Here is a 12,086-nt window from a genome sequence, read left to right on the forward strand (position 1 = left end):
AAGAAAGGAAGTATCATTTCCTATCAGAAAGTTTTGGGCAGCCTTCAGGTTGACATGATTGATGGGAAAAGCAAGATTACTTTTTTCATTTGGGTTGTGGTTATATAATTTTGTAACTGAATGATTGTGAAGAGTACAGTTGCAGCATGCCGATCTAAGTGGGTTAAAATATGTAAATCAGTAAAATATATTGTTAGGTGTTAAATCCATTGTTCAGTGACTATTGGCTTGGAAAGGCATAAATAACCACTCCTATTGGGCACAGCAGCACAGTGCCTTCAACGTGGCAGGTTCTCTTAGTGTCGGTTGAATTAATGAGTAGACTTTAGTAGCTGCGAATCATCAAATGAATAAACCAGACTAAAGACTTCACTTAGTATTACAGATTTTTATATTTAAACCTCGTATCTCACAATTCAGAATTTAAGACTAATTTTGAAAAACCAAATGTTTACATGTAAAAAGAAAAAAATATTTTAATGATATGTTCAGAGAACTATGATGTAAGTGTTTGGCTTTTTTTCCCAGTGATTTTACTGTCAAAATTATGAATTATGTAACAAGTTTCCCATAATGTCCATTGAATACTTTCAAAGGCACACGAACACTTTGAAATCCATTATATCTTCTTTAATATTGTAGCAGCAAAATTGCTACATGTCTCTCCATATACAGAACCTGCTTGTCTTTCTCATAGGGACTGATTTTTTAAATTGCAAAATTAATATATGCAGATATGAAAAAGAGGAAAAGAAAAAGTTCTCATCCTCCAGTCTCAGTCCCCAGAGTCAGTTACCTATTACCAGTTTTTCATACGTTCGCTCTTATGCTATTTGAAAGAAATTAGATGTCGGGAAACTTGCTTTAATGAAAATGTAATCTTTTGTTACTGCTGTTTTTCGGGAACCGCAAATCATTCCCCATGGCTGGAACATAGAGTGGGAGACAATGGCAGGAAGGAGATGAGGCTGGCAAGGCTGGTGGGACCTGTTCCTGCCATTCTTAGAAGCTGTTCTAGGACTTTAAGCATAATCAGACTGGGTTTTAGAAAACTCAGCCGTGGTGATGGTGAGAGGAATGACTGGAGCATTTAAGACAGGAGTCCAGTGAGGAGCCACCGCCACCCCCACCCCACCCCTTTCTGGCGATCAGCCTCAGAAAGGCCAACATTCTGACAACAGGTGCTACAATTTGTCCATCATCTGGGCCAGTGCCTTTCAAACCTTAGAGAGCATTTAAGTCACCTGGGGATCTTGTTAATGTGCAGATTCAGATTCAGTAGGCCCAGGGTGGAGCATGGGATTCTGCATTTCCAACAGTCTCCCAGGTGATGCTGATGCTTTGGACCACAAGCAGTTGTAACACCTGCTCTTGAACGAACTGAGTACCAGTTACAGCCAGGGGATAAGGGCGTGGAACTCACCCCGGAGGCCCAGGAGAGGAACTCAGTTCTTAGTCTTAGGGCACAAAGTCAAAATGGGGTCAGCTATATTGTGCTCAGTGAGCTAAGTCAGACAGAGAAAGACAAATATTTTGTGATTTTACTTATATGTGGAATCTAAAGAACAAAATAAACGAACAAACAAAATGAAAACAGACTCATAGATATGGAGAACAAACTGGTGCTTCCTAGATGGGAGGGGGATTTGGGGCGGGGTGAAAAAGATGAAGGGATTTAGAAGTAAAAATTGGTAGTTACAGAATAGTCACAGTGATGTGCAAAGTACAGCATAGGGAATATAGTCAATAATATTGTAATAACTATGTAAGATGTCAGGAGAGTACTAGACTAATCAGAAGGATTACTTCATACATTATGTAAATGTCTAACCACTAAGCTGTACACCTGGAACTAATATAAATAATATTGAATGTCAACTCTAATAATTAAATAAAATTAAAGAAAAAAAAACTGCAGGAAAAGAACAAGGGGGTCAGCTGCAATGCTGACTGATGCAGAGAGCTACTCAGAGCTAGAGCTGTCAGTGTCCTGTCGTAGCCCCTGCTTGGAAGCTGGGAAAAATGGATGCTTAGCACTTGTGTGGAAATGAAGTAAACCTGGGAATAGTGATTAGAGGGCTGAGGGGCATGATGACAAGGAAAACTTGCTGATCTGTAAGCCCTTGACCTGTTCGGAGCTCGGACTTCTTAATCCGACACTGAGCTGTTGCATTTGTGCTCTGACCTCTCCTTGTATGCCATGGCCCAGCAAGAAGTGATGTCAGGCACGAGCAGGGCCACAGGGCCATTAACCTGGGGCTTCAGAGCAACAGCCTGATGCTGGTTGAGGAGAAGGGAAAATAAATGCTTCCGTAGGTACCTGTGAATTATTCTTTAATTATTCACAGAGTATAACCTCGGACTAAAGCAAAAGTTAAATTATGTGTAAGTTATGTTTGAAATGTTAGTAAAACTGTATTTGCACAGTAAAGACAATTTTGAAAAATAGAAAATTTATTAAGAGAAAAAAATCAGCCAGATCCTCATTCTCAAATATCTAAACATTTATTGATGTTTTGTTTTATCTTCTAGTCTTTATGAATTGGGCTTCTTAAAAGATATATATTTTTTATCAAATCAAACAATTTTAAACCTACATTTTTTTTTCTCAGAGACTTCTGTAAAGATGACAGGCTCACTTTTTTTGTTTTGTTTTTGTTGTTGTGGTTAAACATTGAAAACTTTTGAACAGAATACGGGTTTTAAGACTCGATTATGAAATGGTTTCCTCACAGAAGCACTGGCCTACTACAGTTATGTTAGGGGGCTGTCAAAGACAGGAGCTGTTGTGCTCACATCAGCTGGGTCGGTAAAGCAAAGGCAGAACTCCATGACATGGCACACTCTGGAATATTAGCAAACACAGGCTGAAAAACCATATTAAACCTAGATCATGCCCTTTTCTTTCAGTGAACCAAATTACAAAGAATGTCTTAATTAAAAAAAAATTAATTTTAAATTAAAAATTTCTTTTTAATCTTTAGGAATTTGAAATTTTGTATATAAGGACAGTTGTGTCCTGTACTTAGGAAGGGCCCATTTGATAGTCTGGTTAATGTGTTAAACCTATGTATAAGATTTCAGTTTATTTTCCTATTCAGATTTCTGAGTAGACACTGGAAAAGTCTGTCTGTTTTGTATATGTTAATTTTGCATTGGATAACAGCTAACACTGCTTGATGTATAAGTATTTAATGACTAACACTAAAGAAGGAGTAATCTGAAAAGTGAGAGCAACTGGTTTCCTGGTCTTCATAGAATAATCCATAAATGGCATACAATTGTAACATTCTTACAAGACTAGACACAGTCTTTATGCTTGCAAATTCCTGAGTCACATGATCTCAGATGGTTAGGAATTGAAATATTTGTAAGAGCCTCAAGAATTTAGCTTTGAGTTCTTCCTGCCACAAATGGCCTGTAGAATTTTACATCACTTATTGAAATGCGGCCAGGGTAAATGAGTATGTGGAAGCACGCTTTCCTCTTCAGTCTGCATAGTATTCTCCAGCTCTTGGAATTCTGTGGCATGCTCTTTTCTACACTGCATAAAAATACAGCTTAGGACTGAGGAGTATACGATGTTTTCTAATTGTCTAAGTAAAGTAAATAAATGCTCTGAGAAGGTAAGTAAAGAAAAATCTCAGTTACGCAAGACAGATTAAGTTCTAGAGTTCTGCTGTACCTACAGCGTCATGCCTATCATTAACAATACCGTACTGAACACTTAAAACTTTGTGGAGAGGTTAGATCTCATAGTAAATGTTCTTACTACACTAAAAAGAAAAAGAAAATCCTAGTCTAAGGATTGTTGTCTTTTTAGGACCTACAAGTATCAAAGATGATATGATTAGCATTTCTAATCATGGAAACAACCCGATCATTGGAGTACCCACCCTTATGAACTAGTCTTACTTTCATTTTTAGTTATTGGACCTTTCTTTGTCTGTTCTCAAACAGATCATTGGCCTATAGGGATTTTCCTGCTTCTAATTCCATATATTTAGATTTAATGATTGCTTTCTTTCAAATCTTCTGCATAGAGGTATCATATAGGTTTTATTTAGTTAATATAATTTTACTTTTAAAAGACAATGTCTGTTCTCTCATTTAACACTCCTCAGTGTAGACAATTAAAAATACCTAAACTTACTATTTGCTTTATTCCACTAACTCTGGATTTTGATAATGGATGAAATGTCTAAGGAAAGAGCTGTGGTCATCAACACTCAGTGCACATTATAATAACCTGGGAGGCTTTTAAAATTGATGTCTGGGCCCCTGCACCAGGAATTTGAGTTCAGTTGGTCTGAGGATGAGATCTCTACCAATAGCATTTTATAAAAGGTCTCCAGGTAAATGTGTAATGCACAGCTAGAGTTGAGAATCACTGCATAGAGTAAGTTTTTTTGATTTGATGTCCCATGGCTTCTAAAGGGTTTTTCTGTTCCTGACATTTGTATGCAGACTTTAATGTCTATGTGTGCATGTGAAATTTTCTGGAGAGACAGTCTAAAGAATTTATCAGATTGTGAAAAGAGTATGTGACCTTAAAGTTAAAAATTATTAGCGCAGGAAGAAGAAAACTAAAACTAGGGACTTGTTCTAGACTGTACACCTTTGGGAATTTGAGTGGAAGGGGAACAAATGGAGAAATGAGAAAAAGAGTGATCGAAGGTGAAACAAGCGTGGAGTGCTAGAGCCATCGGCACCAGCTTGTGAGAACCGATTTGTTTATTCCCAAATCTGTGCTCTGCAATGTCATATTGGTAGCCAGAATTGGGCTCTGGTGAGAGTATTTACACCACAGAAATAGCAGATGCCTCAAATCAGGGCTCTCCTTCTCCCTCCCCATGCCCCCAGGAAACGCTGTAGTCATTATGAAGGTTAGGGGAGGAGAAATGTAAAGATATGCAGGAGTGCCAAGTGCTGCCTTCCGATTAGCTTTAGATCTTGTTTGTATGGACTGGCTATAATTGCCTGATCTCATTGGTTCAATACGTGTTTATTATTGCCCTCTCCACTCCCCAATATCCATGAAGGCATCTGGATACGTGAAGGGAAACATCAGAAGAGATAGATGAACAGCAGATAGAAAGGACCCCAAGTTACCCAGAGAGGTGAGGTGAATTCCTTAAAGTCACATCCGTGATTAATGGCAGAGATGGACCTAGAATCTGGGTCTCCCAACTATGTCTGCCACACTACGTCTTTTCAAATTATATTTTTAGGAGTTAGGAGTTTCTGTAAGCCATAGGTTGAACTGGGGTGATCTCTCAGAATATCGTGATCAGAACTGTACTTTTGGAAACTTATCAGCATGGAGTAATGGGGTAGATTTGATGAGGAATAGACCATCTGGGAAGCAGGGAGGCTGCTGTGGGCCAAATGAGAGAGGTGCTTGAGGAAAAGGTGAACTTTTGCTGACCATGGAAAAGGAATTTCCTAAGAGAAAAAGGGGCTAACAGAGTGTGAAATGAAAGTGAAGTGAGCCTAGGAAGAGATAGCTTGGAAGTGGGTTGGGGTGAAGACAAGGTGAGGAAGTGAATAGGTGGGGTGATTTTGCTCCAGTGCCACGGTCATGTAGCTCATCAGAAAATTATCTAGCTCCCCTTTTCAGGTTGTTCTGTAGAGATGGCAATGGAACATTATGTGACGCTGACAATACATGAGACCTTTGGAATGCATTGTTCCTACTTCCTATTCCTCTACCTGATGATAGTCACTGCTGTCTATGATAAGTATGATTTAATTCAACCTTAGAAAAGACCACATCTGCCTTCTTACCAGGGCAAGAAAATAATTTGGATGTTGGACTACTTGGGATGGTAACTCGTATTCTGGCCTTTGCTGTTATCACTAGCTCACCACCTACTACAGAGGGGTGGCAGCTGTCCAAGGAGGAAGTTTTTAGGATTTGAATAATTTAGGAGAAGGCAAACCGAGTTTTTAAAAAATGTGAGAGCTATTTAAATGTTTTAGTGTAATTACAAAGATATATATTTGGTAAAGAAAAATTAGAACACTATAAAAGAAGAAACATTGATATCTAATAAGAGATTTATTTTTTGTCCCACTTTAACAGAAAAATTCAATATAAATTTGTTTACAGGTGCTTTCCAGTGGGAAGAATTGGAAGAAGATATCAGGAAGAAGTTGAAAGATTCTGGGGATGTTTCAAATGTAATTGAGAAAGTTAAATGCATTTTAAAAACACCAGGAAAGGTAAGTTAGTTTATTGTAAGTTATTTTACTTTGACTTTCTCTGAATTATAAGTGATACACTATGATGAATATAATATCGAATCATGAGAAGACTCAGTAGACGGATATTTTCCTTAAGTTTATTTTTTACCATTTATCTCAAATTTTAATTCATGTAAGAATTAAAATATATGTAAGTCATATCTTTAAAATGTTGACTTGTGGATTCCATCCTCTGAAAATTCTCCTAGTGCTCAGGGAGTATGCAATCTATGTCAAGAATAAAGGGCTGTCAAATTTGTCCAGTTACAGCTAAGCTTGTTGGAGGGAGTACTTGCTCACTCCTCACAATTTAAGTTCAAGTAGTTCTCAGGAGCAAGGCAGTTTCTGTGGTGCCTTTTTCAAGAGTTCTGAGAAATCTGTTTGAACAAGTGAACAGTTAAGGGTTTATTTTTCATCTAATATAGGTTCAAAAGTATAAGCTTCAAAGATTATAAAAATATAGGCTTTCTGTATGGTCATAAACTAGTGCATGTTAAAACTCTAGTCATTTAGATTGTATAGAGTCTATAAGGGCTTTAAAAGTAAATTTGTTACATTTTAAAACAACTATATTACACAGTTTGGCCACTGTACTCTAATTTCAGATTCTGTGATAAACAAATTGGTTACAGTAGATAAAAAGCTAAGTTATGTGCAATGCCTACTAGACTGTAGGTTTATATTAGATATAAGTAAAAAGTATTATTCCTTTAATTTTTTCTGCAAATGATTTTGTCAGTTCTACAACCTAACATTTTGAGTTAATATTTTAAAATGTAAAATTGTACTAGCTTTTAATGAACATTCCCCAACTATTCTTTAATTGTGAAATAGACTTTTTTTTTTTTTTGACAAAGTAACATGAAATGAAAGGGCAAGACCTTTCTTCTTATTCTAATAACACATCGAAGCAGGTATACAGAAGCTGTCCAGTTTGATAGATGTGTGGCACTGTGATAGCTCCTTCTGGTCTAATTCAACTGAGTAATGATTTTGTAGAAATGTTCACATAAACCTGCATTCTGTTTTTCAAAAGTTCTCTAGATTAACTAGTTTATGGACAAGTGAAAATGTACGTCATGTACATCTGTGTTCTCTCCAAACTCCTGCCCTCACATTCAAGGCGTAGGTGGCAAGGGAATCTGTTTATATAGATGTGTGTGTATGTATGTATGTATGTATATATATACATGCATACACACATAATATACATTTACACAGAATTCATGATATACAAACCCATAACCTTTATATGAATGGTTAGAACAGAAGTGTGGCCTTTTGTTCTAAGCCTGAGCCTTTCCTTGGGTTTGATTCTGAACACAGTCATTCCTTTGAGTACTGAGAACAAAATGAATTCTTGCTGGTGAAGGGGCGGCTAGGGGCTGTATGAGTCCATGATATTGAACTAAATTCTTTTCTTTACATGGGAAGAGAGAAGAGTTCTTTGTGCTTTCTTCCTGTGCTTTCCTGGGGTAAGGGTCTCTCTCATTCATGGAGTATGACACGGGGATGTAACACTGAATTTGAAATCAGGAAATGCATCTTTAAATTATGCTGCCACGAATTATCTCTGTGGCTTTGAGCAAGTCTTCTCAGGCTTTCTAGAAAATGAGGGATAAAATTGGATAATTTCTTAAGTCCCTATACCTCTCAAGTTCTATGATGCTTTTTGACTGTTACTCTCTGTGTGGCAGTCACATGGATCCTCTCCACCAATTCCGTCAGTGTGTATTAAAGTATATATAGGATCTGAGAATGTACTTTATAAGACTGAAATTTGTATAATCCTGTTTTGTTTCTCTGTCTTGCTCATGGATAGCATTCTGGAGTGTTTTCTTCCTTGTCAGGAAGAATATTTTTTCCCCCTCTCAACAATATTTTAACTTTCCAGCATAGTAGATTAATCTGGAGTGGGGAGTCGGTGACATTTATTCTTAATGCTAAAGTGGCATGCTTGATTATTTTTTTAGGGATAAATCTTTCTGTATTCCCTGGCTAGGCAGGCAGAGGTCAGAGTTCTGGCCTGGGCTGAAGTTCTGCGATTCAGCAGGGGAGATGGCTGGAGGGTGAGGGAAGAGGGGCTGGCTCTTAACTCCTGGGATGTCTGAAAGATGACAGAAATGACACAAAGCACCAGATCCTGAGTGGGAGCAGAGGAGGGCTGGAGACCACTAGGTCAGACAGAGGCACTGTTACTGGAGTCCATCAGCTGGAGTGAGAAGGTGTGAGAGGACGGATAACCATGGAAGAGGTTCTCTGGAGCTCCAGATCAGAGATCCAGGTAACCTTTTACAGATTCCAGCAGTCCCTGCTGTGGCTAGGAATGGTATTATAAAATTGTAGATTAAGATGGAGATGAACCAGTTTATCACTCTCTGGTATTTTAATAGTGATCTGGTAAGCAGTAGGATGTGGTGTCATAGAGGAAAAATTGGTATTTTTTATTAATTCCGAGTTAAGTCATTGTGTATGTACTTTCTTAATTAGTGAACAAATGAGCATGTTGTGTATGTAAACGTATTTTTCTAGGCATTCATATGAGATAGGACCCTTGGGGACTTAGGACCCCACAGCTTCTCGGCCATAGAGTTGAGTTTTCACTTAGCCAATTCATTCAGTACTGTGAATGCTGCATTGCGCGATGTTGCTCATTGACAGGTAGCAGATGTAGTTCTTAAGGGTAGGCTTCCATGAAAGCTATGATCAGAGATCATTATTTCTTCAGATATTTAGCACAGTTTTTCAAATTCTCTAACTAGCCCATATATATTAGCAAAGCTTTTTGTATAACATTTACCCTTGTATTTTTGGGTTTTTTTACAGATTAATTGCCTAAGGAATTGCAAAACCTATCAAGCCAGAAAACCTCTGTGGTTTTATAACACTTCTCTCAAGTTTTTCCTTAATAAACCAATGCTTGCTGATGTTGTCTTTGAAATACAAGGTATGGTTCAATTTTTACAAAGTTTATCGTTCACTAGATTGTTTTCTTACCTAACTTTTTATTTCAGCTTTGACTATTTTGGGTGTAGGAATGACAATTCTCCGTTGTAGGATGTGAATTAACACTGACTGAATTTTAAGAAAATCTTCCAGGGAAATGAAGTATTTTATTAAAATAAAAAATATATTTTTTCCTTAGTTTTTTTCCTCCTTATCATATGTTTCATTAACTTTTAGGGACCAGCAAGGGAAGAAGTGGTCTGTATTATCACCCCATTAAATATGTTTGTTTATTTCTTTAAGGTCCCAGTTTTTGAGCCCTCTGAAGCCAGCTCCCTTAAAATTATATTTATTACCTACAGCTCATTTTATTCAGCTCTCTTCCTTTCATTTGAGCACGGGGAACTAACCATGGGCTGGTGATCATACGTGGCTTACACCAGGTGTCTGTAGGTATTGCTACATTGATTCTTTCCAGCACTCTGAGAATTATCACCAGAGCAACTAAGAGCTGCTTTGTTATCTCTGTAGGAAAGTAATGTTACCTAATTTTAATAAATGTGAGCCGTTTTAATGCCCATTATTGATTATTTGCTTGGATAATTTTTTCACTTTAGTAGATTAAAAGCATAGTCTTAAAAATGAATGTCAGATACCTTCAATTATGCTAGAAGGAGTTGTTTTCAAATGAAATAACTAGAACTTCAGGTGGGCTATTACTAAAAGGAAGATAGAATTTTATGTTATGGTAGAGATGTATGGCAGCTAACAGTCATCCAACTTTTAAAAAATTTCACCCTGAAAAGTTCATTTTACTTTTAATTTTGGCCAATTGCCAAGACAAACTGAATTGGGAACTTTCCAGAGTGCTTTCTGATAAGCTACCATCAATACTGTCTGCAGTGTTAGCTTGGGACACTGAGAATGGGACACTAAGAGTGACTTTAAAATACATAAAAAATGATTTGGAAAAAAACCTAACAAGAGACCAAATCTGCTTATTTGCATAGGAGTTATTAACACCTGTTTGCATAGGAGGCCCTTACATCAAACATTATGTTAGTACAACCGGAAAAGATTTTCAAAGGGAATATACAACACATGAAAATATATGTTATGTTAAGAGAAAAGGAAGAAGCAGTGATGTGGAGAATCCTTTCTCCTTATAATCTCTGGCTTTTCTTCCATGATTCCACCTACAAACCCTTTACAAACACTTGCTCACACCCCCACCTGTGCGGAGGCTGAGTCCAGAAGGGCTGGAGGGCTGGTTGTATGAACAGCAGCGGCTGTGATACACCTTGTAGCCTCTCCAGCTCCAAAACCAAGGCCTCCCAAGGATTTGGGAGCAAAGAGAAGCAGGAATGGGCGGAAGCAGGAGCCAGCAACAGTTTGTCTGCCATCATCTGGAGGTGAGACAAGCGCAGCTTCTACAGAGCGTGGGGAGGGCAGCTTCCAGTGTGTAGAAGGCAGCTGTGCTGTCTCTGGAGGAGGCAGACTCTTTGGTCTGGTTGGGATCTTGCTTGGGTAAATATTTACCATATAATAGGTTTGGCTGTGTTACTTTACATTTCTGATCGTTTGTTTCCTTGCCTATAAAGTGGGGATACTAATTTCTACCTGGTAGCGTGGTCACAGAGATTGAGGTGGTGTGTATCAAGGTGTATTTGGAGACCTGACTGGTGGACCCCCTTCCCTAGCCCTTGCCGTGGCATCCAGCACTGGTGAGTCAGTGCATGGTTCCCCCTGAACCCAGGGCCTTCTCAGATCTTTCTTTTACAATGTTCCAGGCCATCATCAAAAACTGGCCGGAATTGACATGGGATTATTTACTATCCTTTTAATAGTCATCAAAAAAATACTACCGCCCCCAATTTGTTGTTTGCGTTTCTGTCTTTTTCCATTAAATAATTATTTAAAGAAGCTATGATAGCAGTTTTAAAAGTAGTCTTGGTAAACATTTAGATCTGATATAGAAGGATAGGAGTTTCCATTTGACATTTGAAACTGCATCTCATAAAAAGTGCTTTTACATTCTGTCATTGTTTACTTAAGCAGTACATATTCTAACTAGGCAAGTTTGCAATTTTCAGAATAAAACAAAACATTTCTGAAAATCTCTTAAAACTTGTCAAGGAAATGTGAAGAAGGTATAACAAATGTACTTTAGTATATAATAACAACAAAAATCTTTGAGGATCTATGGAAAATTACTAGAAAACTTGGGGTTTTAAATTTTGTTTTGCTCTTAAAACTCTTTTCCTTTAAAAAAATGCTTCTTAGAGCTATACACCTATTAGATACAGCAAAGGAAAGATACTTTAGGCCTTGGCATTTTCAAGGAACATGTTAATCTTTTAACTAGAAAATTGATTTTTTTCCCCTCCCCGAGTAATTTTTCAGCTCTATCTTATTGCTGTTTAGTGTATAAACACTACATTGTGTTTATTCAGAATGTTTTATACAGTGTTTATATATTGAGTAATTTTTCAGCTCTATCTTATTGCTGTTTAGTGTATAAACACTACATTGTGTTTATTCAGAATGTTTTATACAGTGTTTATATATTTGTACAGTTTATATACAGTGTTTAAAAATATGGCTGTACTGAGGTATTGTATTACAGTTTCACGATAGGACAATATATAACACCAAAACAGTAGTTTAAAAAGGTGAGAAACAAGTCGTTTTCCAAGCTTAATTCCAAGCTTGAAATTGGCTTGAGAATGCTAATTTAAGGTACTGGGTGTTTCACTGCTGATTTTGTAACCACATTATCCATGGAAAATTTGTTAAATTCCAAGGTTACCTACCAAATTCATTCCCCACCCTATTCACTTGGTATTATTGGCCAATCTTAAATTCCTCTGCTTAACCCAAATTATAGTTTATCT

The 12,086-nt window shown here is 37.3% G+C and overlaps 1 protein-coding gene across 3 annotated transcripts in view; it reads left to right on the top strand.

Annotated features, from left to right (window-relative positions):
- Nucleotides 1-12,086, top strand: part of RHOBTB3 (Rho related BTB domain containing 3) — a 63,440-nt gene that overhangs the window by 25,137 nt on the left and 26,217 nt on the right. For all 3 annotated transcript variants that reach the window (XM_011378301.2, XM_023523404.1, XM_011378291.2), the window contains exons 7-8: nt 6,113-6,225; nt 9,073-9,193. In XM_011378301.2, coding sequence (XP_011376603.1) covers nt 6,113-6,225; nt 9,073-9,193 — 234 coding nt within the window. The remainder of the gene's footprint in view (nt 1-6,112; nt 6,226-9,072; nt 9,194-12,086) is intronic.

The sequence above is a fragment of the Pteropus vampyrus genome, unplaced genomic scaffold (assembly GCF_000151845.1).
Source record: "Pteropus vampyrus isolate Shadow unplaced genomic scaffold, Pvam_2.0 Scaffold11, whole genome shotgun sequence".
In the NCBI taxonomy this organism is placed as follows: domain Eukaryota; kingdom Metazoa; phylum Chordata; class Mammalia; order Chiroptera; family Pteropodidae; genus Pteropus; species Pteropus vampyrus.